Raw genomic sequence first — 25,360 nt, forward strand, 5'->3', positions numbered from 1 at the left:
CAGTGCCCCCCGCCAAATCCGGCGTGGAATGAATTCAGTCCATACAATGCAGGCGCCAGCCAGATTGCGTCTCATAGCCTCCAGTCCCTTTGCATCAAATGAAGCAGTGACACCCCGGATTGTTTCACCAAATCATTTTCCCCCAAATGGATAACGAGCATGTCCGGGCAACCCCTCTGCGATACTTTCTTTGTCAGCCAGGGCAACAGCACTCCCCAGCGCATCCCACTCTTGCCCCACCAATGTACCTCGTGGTGACTGCTCCGCAGGCCAAGGCTACGACCGTACACCTGCCTGTCCACATATTTGGAGGCCCAATGCACAAAGGAATGTCCAACGATCCAGGTAACCGTCTTGGCTCCCGGACCCCCCACGCAACCTACGAAGAGAAAATAAATTAGTACAAAGAAACAGATCCCCACCGCTCCAGAAGCCTTCGCGCACCTCATCACGCACGCCAGCCCTACTTTGGCACGTACCGCTCGCAACAACGCGACCTCCACCTACCAATCCACCTAATCCTCTCCCAAGACCACCCCAGCCGTGCTGCCGCCGTTGCTGCCGCCGTTGCTGCCGCCGTTGCTGCGCCAATACGAAATGAGTGCGTCCCATACACAGCAGGGTCCTTGCCTAGGTGCCTCAATGCCATTTGTAGCACTGCCAGCAGCTGAAACGCTGTGACCTGCCTGGTAGAAACGTGACAAAAAATCTCCCCCTCCAGACTACCCGCCTGCCGGCAAAACGCTCTCCACTCCTGCACCGGGCAAGCCCCGCCCAACCCGACTCACACAACCATACCCACTTGCCCCTCCCTGCCTGATCCGTTTTAGACTGCCCCAAACAGATACCCAAACGCGCCCCATCCACACGCACGTCCTCAAAACGCCTGCCAGGCGCGCCTCTTGTCCCCAACAACTCAGACACCCTGAATGCCCCAAAAAACATCCATGTCATGCACAAACGAAACAACGCCAGCTCGGCAACATCATAACAACAATGCTGTAATTCCGCCAATATCTCAATTAACAGATCAAACGTGATCGCCTCCCGCAAGTTCCCCCTCAACTCCCCCCCTCACCCTACCCCAGCCTTTTAACATTCTACTCAACAACTCACTCTTCGCTGGGTCAAAACCAAAGTACACCATGCCATAAAAGGAAATACCCGCTAACTTCCCTGCAATCGTAACTTGTGACAGACCTCTATCCATACAGTCTAACACAAACTTCATCACACCCTGCTCACAGCTGCTTCGTGACATATGCCAATTCACACTTGTCCACCCCAAAAACGCTCCCAACTCTGACCAGGCCAGACGATACGTGCGCCTTGTGGAGTCCGCAATAGATTTTTCAACCAGATTCACTACTCTCACTTCCCCCAGCTCCAGATACCCTCCGGCACCTTGGTCTTGCAAGCTTCTGCTCCCGGCGCCAGCCTCCTGAAGCGCTGCCACTGCGAACGAGATAATGCATCCGCAATGTCATTTCTGGCGCACGGCACATGTTGCGCGCGAAACAGCACATTGAAACGCAGACACAGCAGCATAAAACTTCGCAGTAAGCGCAGCACTCGAAGATCCCTTGCCCTCTGATTGTTCACCAAGTCCACCACTGTCCTGTTGTCCACATGGAACAAGACCGACCTGTTCTGAAACTCCGAACCCCACACATGAAGTGCGACCAGCAATGGAAAGAATTCCAAAAACGCGATGCTCCTGCCCTGTGTCAACCAATGCTTCGCCCACTGTTCTGCACACCACCTCCTGTCCCAGAAAACGCCGAAACCTTTCGCACTAGCCGCGCCTGAAAAAATCTGCACTTGCCACACCATCTTGTCATCCACAAAATCCAAAGACACCCCGTTGAACTCGCTCAGGAAAACATGCCAGATCAGCAAATCCGCCCGCACGCCCATGGATATCCGAACTCTGTGATGAGGGAGCACCGCCCCTGACATGGCCATGCCCAACCGTCTGCAAAACGTCCTGCCAGCCCGCACCACTCGACACGCGAAGTTCAACAAACCCAACAGCCGTTGCACCAATCTCAAGTCAATCCTCCGCTGCCTCACCACGTGCAACAGGAATTCCTGCATCTCCCCCGCCTTCTGCTGGGGCAACCTCGCCACCCATGCCACGGAGTCCAATTCGATACCCAGAAATGTCAAACAACAGCTAGGCCCAGCTGTCTTCTCCGGCGCCAATGGAACCCCAAAGTCACAGGCTAGTCGCTGAAACTGCCGTAGAGCCTCCCCACACTCCCCTGTCTGCCCTTGCCCCACAAACAAAAAATCATCCAAATAGTGAGACACCAGCCGGTGTCCAGTTCTGTCTGTGAAGGCCCACTGTAAGAAGGAACTGAATGTTTCGAACAACGCACAGGTCACAGCGCAGCCCATTGGAAAAAACCTTATCCACAAAAATCGCCCCCCCAAACAGCATTCCCAGCAATGCGAAATCCGCCGGATGAATGGGAAGGAGGCGAAATGCAGTTTTGATGTCACACTTTGCGAATTCCGCTCCCCGGCCACAAGCCCTCACCAACCCGATCGCATCATCAACTGACGCGTACAGTACCCTGGAATCCTCAACCGCAATGAAATAGCTCACCGACGACCCCTCCGGCCATGACAAGTGGTGAATCAGACGAAACTCCCCCTGCTCCTTTTTAGGTACCACCCCCAGTGGAGAGATAATGAGCTCAGGCATCGGCCACGGGTCAAACGGACCTGCAATTCTACCCTCCGCACCTCTTTACGCAGCTTGGACTCCACCACCCCAGGCAAATCTTTTGCCGACCGCAAATTCTCCGCCCATCTCCTTTCCCTAGGACCCTGGTAACCCACTCGAAAACCTTCTGCAAACCCCCAGTAAATTTTCAGCGCGGTATCTGGAGAGCCATGAACACATGGCCTCCACCTTAACCGGCGTAGGAGCCCTTTGGCCCAGACTGTCCCCTTCCTTTGGTAATCCGCCACTGCTCAGAGGGAGTGGCCAGCGTGAAACATTGTGTGACCGTGTGGCGTCCCCCGCACTTAGAACATTCGTGTTTGAATTTACACGGATGGCGGGTGCAGAAACCTTTGTTAAAGTTCCAACATGCCCCTGTGGTAGCCCCCCACTCTTACTTTACTGTCCTGAGGCCGTAGAAGTGGAGGCCTGTCCTCAGGCACCTCTGACACCACCCTGTCCCCCCGCCCCGGCTTGGGCGGGACGGGACTGAAAGGAGCGATACGTTACCGGAAGCCCACTAGCCGTGTGCGTAGACGCGGATGACTGCGTGGAAGACATCCACTGTACCCACAGTTCCTGGTCCTCCTCCCCCCATGGTTTATCGGGGTTAACACTGATTCTGGCCCTAAACTCCTCATCGTAGCGGAGCCACGCGAACCCACCAAAGTGCATCTGCGCCTTGCGTATAATTTCCATATACTTCAATAACGCAATGGCCCTATCTTGGTGCTTCTCACAATATATGCTAGCATAGATCAAAAAGGCCGACGTCCAATTCTCCATGTTCACCGGCACCCGTGGCCTCCTTGTCAACTCCCACTAGTCCTCTTTCGAACCTTCCTTGGCCTGTATCTCCCTATGCAACAATTTGAACACATCTACATATTCGTGTTTCCAAATCCGAGCCCTCGTCTTCTCCGATAGGTGGGAGCCTAAGGGCATAGCTAGTCCCATATACGGCAACTTTTTCGAATGCTTTTCTCCTGCCTCTTCCTTCCCTTCCGGCTCCCCCGGCTTGTCCGTCTGCACGCCAGCCCCCACTAACCGTTTCCCCTCCCCGCCAATTCTGCCCCCTTAATCGGCGCTCCCACCTCCCGCACCGACCCCTCCACGACACCTACCGACCTACAGGCCTTCTTCCGTCCCCCTCTGCCCCCATCATCCCACGCCTCCCACCAGGCACCCTCACCTGCAAGAGTCACCGGCACTTCCTGATTCCGTCCACTGGACACTTGGGCTTTCTTCCTCTCCATCTGGATCCCACTGCTACCGGCCTGTGGCACCTGCAAAACACCAATCCGTCTAGTTGCCGTCTTCCCCTTCCCCCTGTGCACCTCACGCACTTCACCTTTTTCCAGCTCCTCACTTTCAGACTCTTAATCCAGCTCCTCCTCAAAATCATCCTCAAACTGCACCTTCTGCACCTCACTCACCACTCTCTTCGCACCTTTTCCTTTCATACCCGGCACAAATTCACACTCCGGCGCCGACGTTGCCCGCTCCCGCGACGGAGGGCAGGCCGCCGCGGACCCCCCTGCTGCTTTGCCCCGGCATTTGGAGGCCGTCTTGCGCCCCGCTGGCCCACCCTGGCCTCTACCAGCATCCATCTCTGGCTTAACCCCCCCCCCCGGACCGTCACAGCCCGAGGGGACCCCAGCGCCACCAGGTCTCTGAGACGTCAAGTCAGTCCCTACCTCCTCTACCCATACCCACTGGCCTCGAGTCTTAGGCTGCCCCCGCCCCTGCCGCGCCCCGTCGCCCGATCTACCAGCTGCGCCGGGGGCAATCTCCCGAGGGCACACCCCCTCCCCCGCCGCCTCCCTAGCAGCGCACATCTCCTGCCACCTGCGCTCCATCTCCTCAATGACCCTGCGCTGTTCCCGAATGCGCTCCTCTATCGTCATCCCCTCCCACCTGTCCACCCCCGCGATTCAGCCTTACCTCTGGGGCCCTGCCCCAAGCCCCTGGAGGGGCCAGGAGCCTCCTGCCCATATCCTAACGCCACCCCTGCGCCACTGCCGTCCTCACTGGACCTTTGCCCTTGCCCCCTCGCCCCGCACTACCCCCTTTGCCCCCTCTGGAGAGGTCAATGGGCTGCTCCCCCCATGATCCTTCTCCCCCCCCCACTGAATCGCTACCAGAAAACTGCAGGGTAAACTCATCCCCCGCCTGATCCTCACTCTTCCCCTCCTGGTCACTGCCCTCACTAGAAGCACCCAGGCACACCCCCTGTCCTGTTAGGCCTGCTCCCTCCATCCTTTGGTGTACCTCATCGCTGCCATCCCCCAGGGGCCCATCACTGCCTTTCCAAACATCCAAGACACTCCCCCCCACCCCCGACCCCCCCACTGCCTCTCCCTTCTCTTGCTGCGCGCGCACGGTGAGGCTCAGGTGCCGGTCCCCGCGCTTCTGTGCCTCAATCTGCCTCCTGCCCCTCCCCCGCACCATGGTACTTGCCTTTGACGGTGGCGGCTCCTCTTGGCAGGCCGCCACCACAGCCGCCACTCCCACGGACGCGGATCTCGGCGTCCGGGTCATACCGACCCACGCCTGATCCAGCACGCCCGGCCAGAGGAGATCGGATCTTCCTGCCCGGCCAAGCAATTGTAGCGCGGCGTGCACAACCGCCGCATCGGGCTTCGTCCCGCCTTCTGCCTCCATCTGCGCTCCAACGCGCACTGCCGCCTGACGATCGGACCCGCTGATGTAGCTCCAGCCGACCGACTGGGCTGCTACGAGTCTTCCCAAAACAGAACTCCTAAGCCACCCTGGGGCACTGGGGACAGGAAGAGGAAGAACTTCCTCTCCCAGCCCCCTTTATCACCTATCCTAGACCCCAACCCTTATCCCACCTCTAATTCCCTGTCCTAACTATCGCGCGAACACCCCATGGGAAGACTGGTCTGTCGACCTCACTTCCCCTGCTGCGGTGGTGAGTGTGACGTGCTTTCTGGACAGCCTGCCAGCATTCCCTATTGCTGACAGGCACAGATTATCCATTCTCTGCGCTGTGACTCGCTTTCTCTCTCTCTCAGCTGTGTTTTACGTGTAGCCTGCTGTCGCTTTCCCTCAGCTGGTAGCGATCTTGACTCTGCGTTCCCACCTCCTGGTACTCCTCCAGCGCCTTGTCGGTTTGGTTGAGAAAGGGACTCCGGGACACATTCCTCTTTCCTTTCATTCCATTCTCTACTCACCGCCGCTATCAACGCATTGCTGCAAGAAACCTTCCCGCTGCTTTCCTCTTCTGTGGGGGTTGCCTTCTTGTCAGTACTGACTGCCTGCCCATCTCAGTTGACTTTAGTTATTGGGGGAAAGCATTTATCAGCACGCCACTCTGCCTTTCCCTCGGAGCGCTGAGCACTGTGAATTCTCTGAGGGAGGAGCCGAAGACCAAGGAAACGCTTTGCTCTATTGCCTCAGCTATTGCTGGGTAACTCTGCAAGCCGCCTCGCTCCTTCGCTCAGAAGGGGCTGAACCTTGGGAAGCACGTTGCTCTAATTACCTCAGCCGTTGCTGGGTAACCTTGCAAGCCGACTCGCTCCGGGGCTGAGGGCGCAGCCTCATGTAATCTCAGCTGTGGTGATTGACTCAGCAAGCTGCTCCGCGCTCTACGTTTTGAGCCACAGTTAATTGTTCATTCCTTCAAGGGTGGAGTGCCAGTTCTCCTCTGCCAGCCAGTCTTCATTAACGCTGACAGGCACAGCTTTCCATTTCTTCTTCAAAGTGATCCAGTTACTCACCCTCACTATTTACCGCGCCATCTCATGAATTCTCCTCAGCTGTGCTGAATATCGCAGCACGCTGCTCCGCGCTCTCTGTTTTGAGCCACAGTTTATTGTTCATTACTTCCAGGGTGGAGTGCCAGGTCTCCTCTGCCTGAACGCCTTCTTTAGCGCTGACAGGCACAGCTTTCCATATGTTCTTCAAAGTGATCTAGTTACTCACCTTCACCGTTAAAGCTATTTTTCATCGTGGGATACCATTGTACCACCGCCTGCCAGTTTTTCTCAGCGCTGACAGGCATAGCTTGCTAATTGTACATTCTCTTCAGTATCCTCAGTATATTCCACCTTCTCATCAAAGTGCCTTCCTTCGCTTATAGGCACAGCTTTTTACACATATATTCACCATTCATACCCTGTTACAGTTTATTCTTTATTTAGAGGTCCAGTATTGTGTATCCTGAACTCTATATTCTCATAGTTATCACTTTCACACAAGTTTTCTTCTTCACTTCTAGTTGGTACATACCATGCAATTATTTACTATTTATAATATTTAGGAATCCTCATTGTGGGTTATATATTACATTTTTACTGTGTCTCTCTATCCCTTTTCCTCACTTTCCTCTTCATTCTGCAAATTTTCTTACATTCCTCACTTTACCTTTCCTCCCTCTTTGTTATTCTTGCTTTCCCTCTTTCACCTCTCTCTTTATTATGGCAACATTTACAATGTCCCAACCTCCTTCATTTCTCGATGAAGCAGGAGAACCACATAGCCCATGGAAAAAATGGGTAAATCTTTTCAAGTCTTACTTGATTGCCATAGGGGGTGATAGGTTTTCGTCTTTACGTAAACAGCATATCTTTCTGCAAAACCTAGGGAAACATGCCAGAGAGATTTTTGATGATCTTCCTGATTCCATAATTGAGGGTGAAAATGTTAATGAAGATGCTCATGTTGATGTACAGCAGGATGTTTACCAACACACTCTTAAGATCTTAAGAAATAGGAACTTCAGTTTGGTAAAAAGATTAATGTAGTTTTAGAACGTCACACATTTTTTTCACGATCTCAAGGGAAAAATGAAAAAGTGTGTAATTACATTGCTGTATTGAGGGGTTTAGCAGCAACTTGTGATTTTGGTACCTTGACTGAATCTCTTATCAGGGATCAACTAGTTAGATGTACAAGCGATAAGAAGATACAAGAGAAATTATTAGCCGATGCCCCTGAATTAAAACATGCTATTGATATCGCAAAAAGTATAGAACATACTGCATTTTGCATGAATGAAATGAGAGGCGCAGTTGATGTAAAGCAAGTGATGGTCAACGGAGTGAATGAAATATCCACAAAAGATGATAAGAACAAATCACCATCCACTGAGGTAGTGAAACAAAAAACTGATGGAAGCAAATTTAAGTGCTACAGGTGTGGCAATCCCAACCATTTAGCCAATAATATTAGATGCCCTGCAAGAAATGTTACATGCAGAAAATGCAATGAAAGAGGACATTTTTCTAAGGTCTGCAAAGAGTTCAGGTGCAGCGTTACCCATATGGTCAGCAATGAACCTGTTCCAAATGAAGATATTGTTTTTCAAGTAGCTAACAATATGGATTCCTCCAGCAACAATTATCCCAGATGCAAGATTATGCTAGACGACATCTCGTATGAGGTATTTGCTGACTCTTGTTCCCCATACACCCTCATCAGTGAATCCACGTTTCAGGAAAACTCAGGGAACAAAGACTACACCCTTTTACCTCCTGACATCATACCGGAGGGTTACAACCACAATCCTATACCTCTTGTGAGCATGCTTTTAATGCACATCGATTTCAAGGACAGATCCACTTTGGGGAAGGTTTATATCACAAAAAACGGTTAAAATGTATTAGGGAGGAAGCACCAAAAAGACTTGGGGATCAAGCTAGATCCTAATGCCCCTGACCCAGTTTATCTTGTGTAGAGGTCGAATATAGGAAATGAAATATGTGAGAAATTTCCCAAAGTGTTTTCTGATATGTTAGGGCTATTGAAAGGTTTCCTACACAAGATCAAGCTAAAAGCTCAGCACAAACCGTTTGTCCAAAAGGCCAGATCGATTCCTTTACTCATAAGAGAGCCACTCAAAAAAGAACTTGACAGGTTGGAAGCCAGCGGTGTTATCGAACGCATTGAGAGTTCTGAATGGTTGGCTCCCATTGTGGTGACATCTAAGGAAGGTGGGAAGAGCATTCGTCTTTGTGTTGACCTTAGAGACTCGAACTCAAATATATGGGTAGACAGATACCCCCTCCTGAATATCAACGAGATGCTTAGTGTCATACAGGGGGCAAAGTTCTTCAGCGTTCTCGACCTCTCCTCAGCTTACCGCCAGGTAGCTCTCCGTCCTGACTCCAAGTCCCTCACCTCTTTCATAACTCCGTTTGGGGCATACCAGTTCTCTAGGATGCCGTTTGGCCTAGCATCCGCCGCGGCAGTGTTTCAATGCATAATCGAACACATATTACAAGGAACAGACAAGATGCTGTGTTTTCAGGACGACATCCTGATTAATGGAGAATCAGAAGTGAAACATAATGAGGTTCTAGAGGAAGTCCTAACAAAACTGAACAAAGCTGGGTTCATTACACAAAAGGACAAGTGCAAAATTGGTTTTGAGTTTGTTATTTATTTAGGCGACACCATCTCAGGCGAAGGAATCAAACCTAAATCAAGCCTAGTAGATTTAGTCAAGCTAGCTCCAGCACCTACAAACAAAGAGGAACCTAAATCCTTCCTGGGCCTGGTCGAATATATGTCCAAATTCATAAAAAACTTTGCAGAACAGGTCCACTCTACCAGGGAGTTACTAAAAAAAGGTACTCAATTCGAATGGAACTCTCAGTATCACAATGACTTCCCACGGATTAAGCAAGCAATTGTAGAGGCACCCATTTTTAATTATGTTCGACCCCAATGCCAGAACCACTTTGACAACCAATGCCAGCATGAAAGGATTAGGAGCCACACTTACACAATATGTAAAAGGACAAGATAGAGTGATAGCCTTTGCATCAAGAACCTTAAAAGAACCAGAATGCAGCTACTCCACTATTGAAAAAGAGGCCCTTGCTTGCTATTGGAAAATAAATCATTTTAAATTCTTTCTATGGGGCATTCCATTCACCTTAAAAACAGATCATAAACCTTTGCTTCCCTTGTTCTCAACTAGATGCATAGAAAAAAACACAACCCCGCATCTCCAAGTGGATTCTAGTTTTACAAGGGTTTAACTACACCATAACCTACATACCTGGCAACGAAAACCTAGTTGCCAACAGTCTCTCTAGACTTCCCATCACAAATGAGAACTGCCAGTTTTGCCCCCCTGACGAGACCATTCTTTCAGTGGATATCTCGGCCATTAAAAAAGATGAATGGGAAAAATGTATGAAAAGTGCCACTATACTTAATGACCTTAAAAACACTATCTGCAATGGGTGGCCCAAGAGTCTCACAGAACTACCAGAGGATCTCAAATCCTTCTTGATAGTGAAAGATGAGTTATCAGTCATAAATGACCATATTTACAGAGGACATAGGATTGTTCCCCCAGAAGGCATGTACAAACGTATAATTGAAATAGCCCATGAAGGCCATCCAGGGAGAAGCATGACTAAAAGTAAAATTAGACAAGAATATTGGTTCCCCAACATGGATTCAATGGTGGAGAGGGTTGTGAAAGACTGCTTGGTGTGTGGATCCAGTGATAAATCCAAATTAATTTGCAAAGCTCCACTCAATCCTGTACCTGTCCCTTCCAAACCGTGGGATAAACTAGGCCTAGACATTATAAGACCCTTAAACTTGCTCAACTTTTCTCAAAGATTCATGTTCGTACTTATAGATTACCATTCTCACTGGATTTCCACAAAAATGGTCACCACCATCACTACATCTTCTTTAATTGAATTTCTTAAAGAAACATTTTCCAGAGAGGGTGTACCAAGCACATTGATCATGGACAATGGTGTTCAATTCACTTCAGATGAAATAGTGCAGTTCTTGTCCACATAATCCATAACCTATCTCAAGTTACCCCTTATTGTCTGAAAGCCAATGGGTTGGTTGAAAGAGTCAACAGGATGATAAAGGATACAATTAAATTGGCCTTAGCATCTCGTGTTCCCGTTGAAGAAGCCATAAGACAGATGCTTTGGTCATACCACATCACGCCTAATAGTATTTCTGGTGTTTCTCCATTTGTTTCCCTCAAAGGGATGAATCCAAGTTCCAAACTCAATCCAAATTGGCTGAATGAGGGATGTCCTGTTGGGTAGACAGGAAGTCAGTCTTGGATAAAGTTGGTCGTCATCAACAAGACTACAAAGCCAGATACGACCAGAAATGGGGTACTGTAAACAAGAACTGGCAGGAAGATCAATGGGTAGTCATCAAGAAGCCAAGCGTATGTCAAGCCAAAGACTCCTCATTTTCCAAACCCCTGAAAATAAAACGAGTCAATAGTAATTCTGTTGTGCTGAAAGATGGTAGCACCTGGAGCATGGACAATGTTGCACGTTGTTCCAAGGTACATTTCCTGTTACCTTCTGGTGAGGAAGGTCGGGATGACTCATCCTCCATCTCACAAGGTTCAAACGAGTCCAGAACTCACCACCCACCAGTTTGGCAGGTGGATTATAAAATGTAATCCTTTTACTATGTTTGAGGAACATAATGTATTCCTTTTCCATGAATGTTTTACTTGTACTAGTTTCTTCCTTAGCGTTCCCTATTCAAAGGGAGATGTGTTGTAACTAGGATTCTACCCTGACCCAGTGTTTCCCCCATTCACCTCTCTCATTCAAACCTCCTTTCACTTGTCCCCCCCTTCCTTTCTTCCCTGTTGGTACTTATGATACCAGTAGAACCTTGGTGAGAAGCTCGCCTTAGAATGTTCACTGCACTGACTTGTCAGCTGGTGCCTGAGGATTCAAGTTCAATAAACGTCTCATCTTCTTCAATCCATTGTGATGGCGTTTACTCAACACATTTCTTCAAATCAAGGACACATTTATTGTTTAGCAACAAACACCAACTTCTGCCTATTACTTCAGAGCAGAAAGTACTTGAATACCTAAAAACACTTGACTGCCTTTATGTGAAAGACTATGATGTTTAACAAAAGTTGAAGGAGTGGACCAAGTTTCTGCTGTGAAAATGTGCAACAATGATGCAGACTGTTTAAGAAGCAGCCATATCTGTTGTGGGCCTTCCTTGCACTTACAACATACCTATGGCTCCTTGAATTTGATGAGCCTCAGAAATCAAACATTTTATCCAACGAAAAAGAATCTGGGTTGAAGGCTTGAACCCTTCTTGTCCAGGTCAAAACTAACAAAAAGATTTCGAATTGAAGAAACTCTTTCCAGAAATATTGAAAGTGCCCTATTTATTTTCAAAGAGTGAAGAGCAGCTTTGACCAGAGAAACAGGAGATGGAAACAAAAGAAGCACCGAGAGCCGTATATAGAGTTTGAAACACAATACTCTCTGTCACAAACACGACGGATGTCCCATCTGCCATAGAATTAGTGCATTATAGCATATAGCTCTTGTAATATGCCTGCCAAACTCTAGATAAGACCCCTATTCTCAGGACTTCTCTGTCAAAGTCCTAAGGGGTGTTTATAACAGAGAGAGCCTTCTTTTCCAATCTCCTAAAAGATTTTACTGAAACTTGGAAAACAACTTTCCAGGTAAGATGCCTGAATTCCACCACATGCAAGGGATAAACCGTGTATTTTTGACTGCATCCAAGACTAGTCAATGATTCCAATTAGGAGCCAGAGATGTTTTACAAGGACAAGCATTGGATAAACCTTTGAGAATGCGAAAACAAAAGATTCACAGTCCTTTGTGCCTTCCTAATTCTCCTTAAATACTTGAATTTCTGTCCAGTAAATCCTTAAAGTTGCCACCTTTATACCCAATGTGAAAGCATCATAAAGAAAAGATCACAATTCCTTGCCTCACACCACTTTCTGAATGATTCCGCTTGAACACCAGTAGCTCATTCACAAATTCTCTTGACAACCCCTTGCTTTGTAGACTGGTATGTTCAACTTCCTTGCTGTTGAGTGCAGGTGAAATAGAGACTTTTGTGACAGTACCTGATTTACCAAGGGAAAAGGAGCTATTGGTAGAATCCATTCTGGACATTTCATTGGGGCACCATAGGAAGCAAAGACGTGTGGACCCAAAAGGCTGCAATCAGAATAGCTGAAGCTTTCTCTCTCCTTATTCTAGTCAGTGCTTTTAAAATCAGACGGAATAGCAGACATGCATGGAAGATCCCTTGAGGTCAGCGGCAAGAAAGACTATGTCATCCCCACACAATCTCTTCCCTTGTCCTTGAACAGAATTTAGGGAGAAGAGCATTCTTCTTAGCAGCACACATGTCTATTTCTAGAATCCTCCATTTCTGAAAAATCAATAAAAAACAGGAGAGGTATCAATTTATAATCCTGAGAGAATGGAAAACCCCTACTGAGCTGATCAGAAGTCCTGTTCTGTACACCCTTGATGTAAACTTGCCTCTATGAATTTGATCTAGGTTTGAATAGAGATTTTGACGGAGTCCCTCCCTGTTTGTGTATATATAATTTGAGAGTAATAGCATCTTTCTGGATTGGGACTGCCTTTCCTTCTGGAACAGAATCAAGCTCCTGAGAGACAAATGGATACCCTCCAGCTACTTCCAGTTGCAGGAATTACTTATTTTGTGACAGATCAACTTTGTCTGTGTCATTCTCCTTTCCATCATGGCACTCCAGCATATTCTGCTGGCATTTGTAGGTATTGTCAGTCCACGAAAGGACAGAGGAACCTTCCTCACAAGGTCCATAGAATCCAACCACTATTGCAGTTCTTTACTGATGTCTATTACACATGTTTGTGCTATTATAGGTCTGTAATTCTGAAGTATGTAAAGGAAAGAAATGATTCATTAGAATCCCAAGATGGTATCTGACCCAAGGAACCAAAAAAAGAGTTGATGCCATGCCCCCCTAGATTGGTAACCAAGCTCTTGCTGATGGCAATTTCTGTGCCAAGAAGGATAGCAGGTGCTCTTTCATCTTCTGGATTCTGTGTTCCAGAAGGCATACTACTCCTACATCCGCCTTCTATGACTTCTCGCTCCTGGGAAGGCTGTAACTGAGACTTCTCCCAATTTATCAGGAACGTATAGAAAGTCAACATCTTCAGATATTAGTGTCTTGAATTGCTTGAGGCTTGGTATGGGAGTGTATTAGTCAGTCCTCTATGTATGAATGAAATAAAACACCTTTGTTGTGAAGGAGGCCCATCCACAGAGCTAACAATTTTGTGAAAACTTTGGGAGCTGACTTCAGGGCAAATGAAAGAACTGTGGATTGGAAGTGCTGATTCACCACCACAAACCTCAAAAATGTCCAATGGTTAGGAAATATGTAAATAGGCCTCCTGAAGATCGAAGGTGATCAGCAAAGGTCCTGGCAAAACCGTTGCAGCTAGTGATTGTAAGCAGTCCATCTTGGGTGGTCTTGGATGGCCTTGAGACCAAAATTGACTGCTTTCAGGTCAAGCACTGGCCTGAATCCTCCTGATGTGTTTCCACTAAGAAGAAAATTGAGTAAATCATTGCTCTGCACGGGTAAATGACTTTGTGGGTTGCTTCATTAACAAAAAATAAATTCCTGCCCACAAGACATCTGCTTTGCAATTGTTCTTGGTAAGAGGACGAACAATAATGATACATCCCAAATCTGGAGACATAGAGTAAGACAAATTTGATGACAAATCCTCTGTGAATGATTATGAACAGCTATTGATCTGTAAGATCTTTTTCCCAAACTTTGAGAAAGTTCTGAATGCACCATGCTACATCATGCCATTCCTCTTCTGTTCCATGATAGTCACGATTTCTGATTCTGCTGACTTGACCAACGGGAGAGAAAATCTGATTTCTTCCATCTTTCTGGGCTGTAACTGCTTGCTGCAAGATGATCTTGAGAATGAGATCAAGATGAATGTTTCGCTTGTAAGGAAGGGCATGTTTCCTGCCATTGAATACTTTGGCCACCATTGCATTCATTGTAATAAATCCCTGTTTGCACCTGACACACAAGCTTAAAGGTGCACTGTGGCTCAAGAAGGGACAGTGCGTCTTATGTGCTGTACGGGTACTGCTAGGGCTGCCAAATTGTTGCCAGGAAAGTATTTGTCCATTGGATTTCCAATCCTTTTGTCTATAGTATCTGAGGGTGATCAGTCTACTGACTAAACTGAAGTAGCAATAATTGAGTCAATTTTGACAATTTAGAATTACTTCTTCAGCACTGTCCAATGTATACATCCTTTGTTAACAAATGTTGGATGTTACTGTATTAAAGATCTTTCCATTCTCTCAAAATCAAATCTATACTTTTCTTATTCTGAGAAAGACCTACATTGAAAAGTCTGTTACAATGTGCAAAAAGATCAGCTAAATCGCTCAGAAGAGGAATTTTTGGGACACCCAGGGTATAAGACCTGTCTAATCTCTTTCCTCCTGATGTAGTTACCTGAATTGGAGGGACTAGTCTCTGGATCATAAGACGTAGATGGAGTGTCATTTTCCACATGCTTCCTTGAACGACTGTGATACCTTCTTTCTTTTATGATTGTTCTTCATAGGGCATTAGAAACAGTTTCCCTCATCATTTTCTGAGTGTCTTTTGCTTACAGAGTCTCAGGTAGATTATAGTCAGGCGCTGAAGAAGAATGTCTGGAAGCCCTCCTCATCCTCTTTCATCATCTTTAGAACTGGCTGGAGACGTGTCTTCTTTTAGAAACTGTTTAATCCTCCATACGTTTTTTTAGAATGAATCAGCCTGGAGAAAAAAGATTAATAAGGATAAGCCCAAGTTTGTAATTTTTGTAATTGGCCATTAAATAGTCAGGTTACAAATTAACCAGGTTACAAATTAACCAGGAATAAGAAAGCTTTTTAAATAAACCTCTTACTTTAAAAAATGGCATGCATAACAGAAACTCTTTAACTCCTCTCTTTTATTTTTTATAAATGAATGTATTTAAAAAAACAAAAAACAGCGCTTCTCTTCTCTGTTGTGTATTAGTTTCACGTGTCATCCTCTAAATTCTTATCAAGCCTCATTAAGAACAAGCATTGGCAAAGCCAATAGGTCTTGTGTACCGGAGTTATTGGCATTGTCAATGTTTTTAGTTGTTTTGCACAGCAACGTGGCTGCTGCGCAACATGGCCGAAAGTTTAAAATAAGCACTATGCTACCGCCGACACTAGCTCCATTATAGCTCTTTTTTTTTATTGCTGACTGGTTAGACAACACAGACAACGGAGGTTGTGGGGAAAAAAAGCTATGATTGGGTCAAAGTTTTTTTGTTGTGGTTGGTGGGCACAACATGGACAAGAGAGGAACGACGGGTGGCTGGAGCAACAACAACAATGCAAGGATGGTTGGTGGCAGGGGCAACTTAGCCAACTGAGGGAGGGCAGGGGAAACACAGACAATGGGGGAGAGTGGTGGGATGGGCAAAGTGGGTGTGAGGGGCAATACGAATAACAGAGGGCGGCTGTGAAGAGCAACATGGACAATAGAGAGAGGAAGGTTGGCAGTCAACATTGACAATGGAGGGAAGGCAGGTGAGGGGGCAACACGGACTATGAAGGGATGGCTGTTTAGGTGAGGCAGCACCGATTACAGAGGGAGGGTGGGTGGTAGGGGCAACACAGACACCGGAGGGAGTGCTGCTGGAGGGAACCTGGACAATGGGTTGGTGTGTGGGGTGTAACACAGTGGACAGTGGAGGGTCAGTGGGCAGGAAGAACAAGGAGGAGAAGTACACAAGGGAGGCAGCTGAAAAAGAAGCACTCTGGTAGAGTGCTTAAAGCAAAGATAAAAATAGCACCTAAAAAAATGAGTTGTGGAAGGATACAAGTAACGTGTCCATGCTCCAGGGGAGGGAAAAACACAGGAAGAGAAAGGAAGCCTATGGCAGCTGACCAATAGGAAGCAAGCAGGTGAGAATTACAATGAAGCCCACCAATGCTAAAAAATGGGCAGTCCCTAAGCACACAGTTACAAACAATCGGGCAGATTTACAAGCCCCTTGCGCCACTGTTGCTTCACTTTTAACATGGGAAAAGTGACGCAAAAGTGGCGCAAGGGGCTTGTAAATCTACCCCAATATGTCTTGCAACTCATGCACTCTCTTAGGCGAGACCTAAAAGAGCCTTGGGTTTCATTGTGCCATGCACCAGCACACAACAAAAAATCTTTTGTCTCCGATCCTACCTCGATGAAGGAGAACCGCCCTCTGGTCCCACCAAAATACACCCCCACTCTAAAGAGCCTTTATCTTGGTTCAGGCCGCAGGAGCTAAAGAGACACAATGCTGCTGGGACCCCGCACTCAGCTCAGCTTGTCCCAAAAGAGATAGTCGTGAGCACAGGATTACTCAACCCGTAGGAGACAAACCAAAAACAGGATGTGTTGGGGCTAGGAGGATCTATTACTATCCCACAATATGGTGGTGGAATTTGTTAAGACATTTGAGCAGAAAGTGAACAAAGATGTAATGGATTTTCGCCATTCACCTTTATGTTGGTCTATATCTATTCACCTCCTCTGTAGAGTCATATAATTGCTTGACTAGTCTTTCAAAATATCATAACAGCTTAGTGAGAACACGCTATTACATGTGGGTGCATAGGGGATGGAATATTTACTCATTCACTCTTTTTTTTCCAGAAATTGGAATACAGGGGAACCCAACAACGACTTGGACAGAGAAGATTGCGCAGAAATGCGTTCAGACGGATTATGGAACGACATTCCCTGCACAGATACATTTTCTTTTGTATGTGAGAAAATTGCGTCCTGCTAAGCAGACAGTTGCACCAGAGCAGGCTGTCTTCTTGCGGAGAAGAGTGTAACATTACGGGGCAGATTTACAAGCCCCTTGCGCCACTTTTGCGTCACTTTTCCCATGTTAAAAGTGACGCAAAAGTGGCGAAAGGGGCTTGTAAATCTGCCCCACATATCCAAACTGTAACTTGACGAGTGTCGTTATACTCAAGGCAGCATCGATTTTTGTATGACGCAAGCAGCTACTTCATTTTATATGTACTGCTTCTCGGAAATGAAGGGTTATATTACAAAAACTTAGCATCAGTCCAAAAATAAAGCACAGCACATTCCATTTGCACAGTTTTTACTTCTTGGGTTACAGGGACTGTGGCAAATGATATTTCATGCGAGCAAGTTATGCACCAAGGAAATGGCACCTTGCTTTTGCAATGTTTATATTGTAACAAATACAATGTTTTTGGCTATTTTTCAAATGGGAAACGTGATTTAGCTTGAAGCTAAATTATTTCGTTTTCAATTTTTAATACTTGAGTAGGAAAATTAATGCCTAATCAGTTTGCTTCATATTTTTATGAAAATGTTATTCATGGGCTGTGATTTTTTTCTCTGTTAAATTGCCATTGCATGTAAAATGATTTATAAGTACCAAAACGTATGTCTGTCTATCTGTCTGTCTATCTATAAAATATATATATTATGTTTATCCTGGTGCACTGTTTTTTCCATGTTTACTCTCTTATTAAAATGTTCGTGTTCTGTGGACCTAGGACCTTACTTATTACAAAAGCAGAAACATTGTGCAAAATGAATTTGCCCCGCTTTTGCCCCAGTGTAATAAGGACCTTGGCAAGTTTTTATATAGTGCACTTTATACTACCAGTATAGCGCCAACATTCTGGGTTGAACAGATTTCACTTCTGCGCCATTATCTGGACCAACCAGGTGGTATAAAACTTTATTTTTGAAAATTGTCAGGGCCAGGAACCAATGATGTGGGTGAAACATTGCGCACACAGCCATAAGTCCAAGGTGCCTCAGCACGTGTAGATTGCCCGTTTGAGACGGATCCAGAGGTGGAAAACTACAGGTGTGGCACTCACTGAAAGTCAGCGCTGTGATCAAATCCCAGCTCCCCGCTAACATCAGCTCATCTCAGGCACATACGATGAATGGGTGGTGACTAGGAATTGGTTTATCTGGTAAGTGGTGCAATAGTGTGGAAAGTGGGATCAATGCTTGGTTAAAATTATGTCCAACTGGTTTGAGTGGCGCTCTAATCACCTCTGGTCCTGGGCTAAAGAGCCCATCGACTGTTATTGTCCAGATATGGCCCTAACTGCGATTGTGATCTTTGTGAGCTGCAGTGGTGACCAGGCTGACTCTAACCAAGGGCACAGCTAGCGCCATTCTGTCCTCTGAACTGCCTGCCGTAGTCAGTGTCCTTCTTGAGTGAATCAGCAAAGAAGCCAAGTCACTGAATGGGCATGAAAAGTTAGGTGTCATTTGGAGCTTGGCAGAACCACTGTAAATCAGTAGTTCTTCAACCCAGCCAATCTCGCGATCCCTCTTCCCATCTAGAGGCGGGGTGATCGTTTATGTATGTCAGTGGAGCTACTGAAAAAGCTAGGACCCGTCCTCCACAGGGTTCCATCATTCATGCATTGGGAGGCATTGGGAGGCCCACCCTCGTTAGGGCATTCCTCTTGACACATATCTTCTACCTCTGGGTCCCCATGTGAGGATTGGCGGTCCAACACAAACAGTACACACGCATGAAGAACGCATTTAACAAGCCCTATTGCTTTTTTGTTTTATATAACACATAATGTGTGTTGTGGTGTTTTTTAACTCAACGTTACAAATCAGGAAAAAATAAGATAGAATGTACATGGGTCTTGCACCTAATTTGTACACGTTACCCCTCTATTATTCACAATTTTTACTTGGAGTTACCTCCTGTGTGAAAGCAGGCAAAACTATGAATAAACACTTTGAGTTGATTTGTATTTGTGTTTATTTTTTGAGTGTATGTGTCAATACTTTGGAGAGAAGTGATTGGGAAATGGTGTACCTTTTGGGTTGAATGGTAAATGCCGGTCTTAGGGCCGGGGTTTCCCCACGTAGGCCCAGGAGGACTAGGTCCAATCCCGATTTTCAGGGTAATCATTGACTGTGTCAATTGTTTCCCTTTTATGCTCGGAGTTTCTTCGAATGTTGTTAAATACAATGATCTCTTATCCAACCCTAACTCTGACCCTTACAATAACCCTAAACTTAATCCAATGTTTACGTAATATAAATTTAACCCTAAAATAAACCCTAACCCTAAACCTCACTGAGGGGCATATTAATAAGAAAATGCAATATATATCGCTATGCACGCTCAGTGCTATTTTAATTATCGCCGTTTTTTATCGCCCGGTTAGCACATTATTAACAACGCTCATCACCCAAGCGATAAAAATCCAGCGATAGTCAGCGAAATGCGGGAATATTGCTGGAAAACCAGAAATATTCCTGCGGCGATAGGGAATTCCTAGTTGATAGCCCATGGTGGTCGTAGTCTGACAATCCACCCCCCTTTACACATATAGCTAAGTCTGAAATTTATCAGACGTTAGCTTACATCGATAACCGGGGTTAGCGTAGGTTTCAATATCGCTATGGGCGTCAGGGCATGGGCTTGTTAATACCGCGATGTGCGGTTTGCAAATTATTTTTCCCTGTTGTGTTACCTGGGAACGCCCTCTTTGCATCTCATTAGCGATATGTGGCACGGCGTAACTGGAACAGGTGCTAAGACAAGGAAACACGCGCTAGCGTGTCCCTGTTAATACTGCGATGGAATTGTCGCCGCTTTTCGGCCAAAAACGACTGCAAAAGCGGCAGAAATGGGCTTGATAATGCCCCTGTATCTTTATCTCAATAACTAAGTTTAACTCAACCCCAGTCACTAGCTAAACCATGAATTAACCCTAACCCAATCACTGACCCTTTCCTTACCTGTACTGTAGCACGGGTGTTATGGTAAACAAGTCACACATTGAAAATGGACCCCTCTGTCACTCTGTTGGTTAGTGAAAAAAAATCCTATCTGAATGCACACAGGGCACCTCAGAACCCTGGGCCCCAGTGCCACTGCACCCACTGCACCATAGATGGATGGATACGCCACAGATCACTACCATAACATAACCATAACAGTAGCCCTAAACTGTACCCAGGCACCAACCATAACAAAACTTTAACCCTGACCTGAAAACAAATTTTACTCCATACTCAATTTTAGCCCGAACCCTAATAATAAATGAACTGTAACTAGAACCTGATCATTAGTCTTAATCTTAACCCAATCCCTAAGCATCATTGAACAATAATGCTAAACCTACCCATAACCCTATCTCTTAATATTTAAACCTAATTCTTTAAACCTCATACTTACTCAGGCTGAATCTCATATGCTAACCAAAGCATTGACCATTAATTTAATTTTAACTCCAATCTTACTTTATATTAACCATAACTTCATCCTTTTTTATTTATTTATTTGTGTGTTCTTATAGAGCGTGCTCCACCTGAGAGTATCTGTGTGTCGTGCATACAACTGGCTGACATTCTAGGACTTTACAATGCATAGAACAAAGGGACAATCCAGTATATTTGAGTGATGTTGGTGTGAGAAGTTGGCCTGATGAATGATGTCACTAGTTCTAGTGTACACCTTATATCAGTCCAAACAACCCTTATGGTGATTGGTTGTAAAGTCAACCTTATAGACCAGCTATCCTAGTGGTAGCATGGACAAGAGCAGTCTTAGGCTAAACTCTGTATGGCATGTGAAGCCAGCTGTTATACCATTTGTAATCCCTTGAATACCAAATGAAAGGACACCACAACAGATATATATATAAAATAAAGTGTATTTATTCTAGTCAAACCCTCAGCACTCTTTATGAGATTCGAGGTAAGTACAACACAGTCTTATTTAAGCATACATTAAGTCACACAGGTAAGTAATACAGTTAGGCCCTAGGGGCCACGCAAACCATATACTAAGTAAGTGGTATAAGAACCACTATCATGAACACAGGATAGGCCTAGGCCTAGGGAATCGCTGGGGCTACATTATACTACCAAAGGTTAGGAAGTGGGAGGCTCACGGGATTCAGGTGCAGAGTGGAAACACTCACGCGTAATGCGTATAATCGATGTAAACAGTATAGTTTAGAAATAAAGCGATTTAGGACACTTCTGAAGTAACTAGGAAGTCGAGACTTGAAAACTAGACACTAGGATAGTCAATACCCTACTGAGCACCGGAGTACCCAAGTTACCTAGCCCACGGGCTGCGGGTGCATAGGTGTGAACTTGCGTCGGGTTTCGTCGTCGACTCCTATGGATGCCTGAAGGAAAGTTGCTGACAGGCAGTCAGTGAAGAGTGTCCGGTGGATCCCAAGGTGGGGATCAAGAAGGAAGGAACCTGCAAGCAGAAGGGACAGAGTCTAGGTCACCAGCCAGGAGCCGGGAAGGGACCAGGGAGGAACCAGGCGATGTCGTGAAGTTGCAGGTGAAGAGGTGAGCTTGTCGCAGCAGCCACGGGTACAAGGAGACGTCAAGGATGACCAGGACCAGGAGGCAAGCTGACCCACGAAGGCTCTTGCTGTCGGCGGCGTCGAAGTCGAACTAGGACTCACCAAGCCTTGGCAAGCGGAACCCACGCAGGATGGTGGACTTGTTTCTGGTGCAGACCAGGAAGGTCTGGGGTGCTTCTCCTTCACAGAGGAGTAGGAGCCAGTCTGGAGGAGCCAAACCAGCAGTGGAAAGTTGAAGGTGTGTCGTCACAGAGGTTACTAGCCAACGAGCAAGCAACCGGACAGACGCGGCAAGCAGGAAAATGCAGAAGGGCCCCATGCAGGACTCGTGGAGTGTGGGGGCTGATCTTCAGTGCAGATGGTGCTTGGGGTTGGGGCTTCTCAATCCCCAGTGCACAACCTCGAGGGTGCCTCAGAAGCTGCGCTGGAAGATACTCACCACTTTTCCCAGGTAGCCGGTCCCACGTCTCTCGTCGCCTCCACGGATCTCAGCTCAGCTGTGGATGTGGATCAGGGTCGAAGAAGTCTGGAAGTCAAGGCTCTGGTCAGGCTCTGCAGTCGGTCCCTCGTAGAACTTCAGCAAAGAAAAGGGTAAGTCTCTTGATGGTGCCTGTTTGCACAGGGTGGCCACTCCTTGGCCACAAGGGAGATTCTTCAGTCTTCTTCTTTCGTCGAATGTCGAAGGTCCAGAGTTTCTGTTCAAGTTGCAGGTTCAGGATAATCTAATCTCCGGGGGCCCAGCTACCACTCTTATACTAATCTGGGGGGCTGGGTTGCCTGCTAGGTCACGCCTTATGGGTGGAACCTGGGAGGGGGGTGGTTACACCCCCTTCCCTTTGTCCAGTTTCGCGCCAGAGCTGGGGCTGGAGTGCCCCAGCGTCGGTTTGAACTGGACAATGCATGGGACACCTTGTGTGCCCCAGGCAGTGTCTAGTTTCTTTCATCCCTCCCTGCCCCAATACACTAAGGCCTGTCTGGGGTGGTGCTGGCACCTCCCAAGGCAGGAAACCTATTGTCCAAGCCTCCCTTGCCGGGATCACTCCCAGCAGCAGGAGGTCAGACTTGTGTCGTGGCAGCAGCATCCATTTTGTGATGCTGGGGCTCTGGTTAACTTTAACCGGGTAAGTAGGTTTCAACATGTCTTCTCCCTCTAGAAGGGAGGAATAATATCCTCATTGCCAGAAATGGTATGGGGGTATTATTCCAAAGTGTTAGACACCTTACACGACATGTTTTGATAAAGCCAAACCATAGTTACCATAACCGTATAAGATTATAAGGCACTTTAAGAGTATATGGTAGGCTATATCATAGAACAGCTATAAGGACATGGTTCCGAAAGCTGCAGACAGGCTCAGCTCATGCTAGAGCACCATCTCACATGTTACCAAGCACTCTGCCTCCAGGATTGTTAAGGCCTGCCATAGGAGTGGCTGATAGGTACACATGTGTCTATATATAAGGTAGGTATAGGGATACTACACCTAAGCAAGGGGTGGTTACACGACCTTGCCCCAGCTGAGTGATCAGCCAGTTGTGTCATAATGGAAGGCCAGGCCAGGGGTGGCATAATACATGCTGCAGCCCCTGGTAGGCCTAGGGTACCCCCATGCCCTGGGTACCTAGGGTACACTATACAGGGTCTAATAAGGTGGTTCCTACCAATTGGGTTATGTACCTAAAGCACATAGTATGAATTTAGAGAGAGAACAACCGGGCTGTGGGTCTGATTAGCAGGCCCACAGCCACATCTAAGTCGGAAACCAGTAAAGCAAAAGCAAAAAGTGGGGGTGAACATAGAAAGCAGACCCTACTCTCCTACAGTTGGCATCTGATATGAACAAGAGTCAGTGAGGGGAGGGTTAGGGGTGACTAGGGGAATGAGTCGGAAGATAAGGCGTAAACAAGTAGAGTGTGGAACACTGAGAAGATGAACATTTGGTTAAAAGAATAGGTGAGACAGCGTTAGCTGGTTGTGTTGGGTGACTTCGACAATCCATACAACAATAGGCAACAATTCTATAAAACTTGGGGGCATATTATCGAGCACGGCGTTAAAATTATGGCCGCTTTAGCGCCAGAAAACTGACGCTAAAGCGGCGATAATGGGCTTGATAATTTGCCCTGGAGAATTCAAATAGAAGCCCATGTTGACACCAGAACATGGGCTTCAACGGGAATTCTCACGGGCATATTATCAAGCCCATTATCGCTGTTTTAGCTGCAATTTTCTGCCGCTAAAGCGGCGATAATTGTAAAGCCGTTTCTTGATAATATGCCCCTAAGGGATTCTGGGATACAATAGGAACAAGAAAAAAGTGTGAGGAGAGGACTTGGGATAATACTAGGAAGGAGCAGGACCGGGATCCGTTGATATTTGATGAGAAGGAATAGATTAGACATCGCTAGTTGATTATACATGAAGCAGACGCTAGGAAGAAATAAGATGTCGAGGGGTTAGGAGGGTTGGATAAAACAAAGAGGATGAGACTTCAGAGGATGAGATTAGGGGAAAGAGGAGGTTGTAAGAGGAGTGACTGTGAGAGAGAAAAGATAGAGGATAGGTTGGACATGTCCTTGTTCCTTTGTTATGTTATGTTTATTTGTAAAGCACAATATAGAATGGTATAATGGAGCTGGTGTGTCCCTATCCCTGTCTAAGGTACGTTCGGTAATTGAAAAATCAGGTCTTTAGCTTTGTGCGGATTTAAAGAAGAAAAGAGGAGTCTCTTATGTGGAGTGAGAAGTTGTGTGTTGCCTTCCAAGCTATTTTAAGTGATTCGAGGTGAGAATAATTTAATGTCTTAATTTTCCTACATTCAAGGATTATCCTGTGAATTAAGGCTATGCCCCCACCTGTGATGGTAGCTTTCTCCATTCTGATGGTTTCAAATTCAGGCATTCAACGATTGGTTGTGAATGTGCAGTTAGCCAAGATTCTGTGACGCCAAACATATCCAGGTTTACATCTGTGATGAGATCTCAATGAAAGTGAGATAGCCATTGCTTACAATTGAGAAGGGCTCCTGAAACTGTAAATGATGCAATTGAAGGAGTTTGTGAGTAATTTGGATTTTTGGCATTACATTTCATATTGGACACATTTCTGCCTTGAGCAGAGCCGAAAGAGGTGGGAATAGGTGAGTCAGACTGGATTTGATGAATGGAAAGTAGTTATGAAAAGCCAGTTTGTGCCAACATTTCTGATGGTGTGTCTGTGTGAGAGGAGAGGTGAGAGAACAGGGTTCCAAGGTTAGATTCAAGGATTTGCAGAAGTCTGACAAAGAGCCTGAGAAATAATTTGTTATTAACTGGATACAAGAGAAAGGATGCAAGAGTTATGCACAAATGGGAGCATTGATTAATGCTGCTGTAGATTAGAAGCTG

The 25,360-nt window shown here is 46.4% G+C and overlaps 1 protein-coding gene across 2 annotated transcripts in view; it reads left to right on the plus strand.

Annotated features, from left to right (window-relative positions):
* Positions 1 to 18,788, plus strand: part of LOC146856277 (CD209 antigen-like protein C) — a 295,861-nt gene extending 277,073 nt beyond the window's left edge. For both annotated transcript variants that reach the window (XM_085650715.1, XM_085650716.1), the window contains one exon: positions 17,262 to 18,788. In XM_085650715.1, the coding sequence (XP_085506841.1) occupies positions 17,262 to 17,397 (136 nt within the window). In that variant the 3' untranslated portion in view covers positions 17,398 to 18,788. The remainder of the gene's footprint in view (positions 1 to 17,261) is intronic.
* The last annotated feature ends 6,572 nt before the right edge of the window (positions 18,789 to 25,360 follow it).

This window comes from Triturus cristatus, chromosome 4_1 (assembly GCF_964204655.1).
Source record: "Triturus cristatus chromosome 4_1, aTriCri1.1, whole genome shotgun sequence".
NCBI classification, from domain to species: Eukaryota; Metazoa; Chordata; class Amphibia; order Caudata; family Salamandridae; genus Triturus; species Triturus cristatus.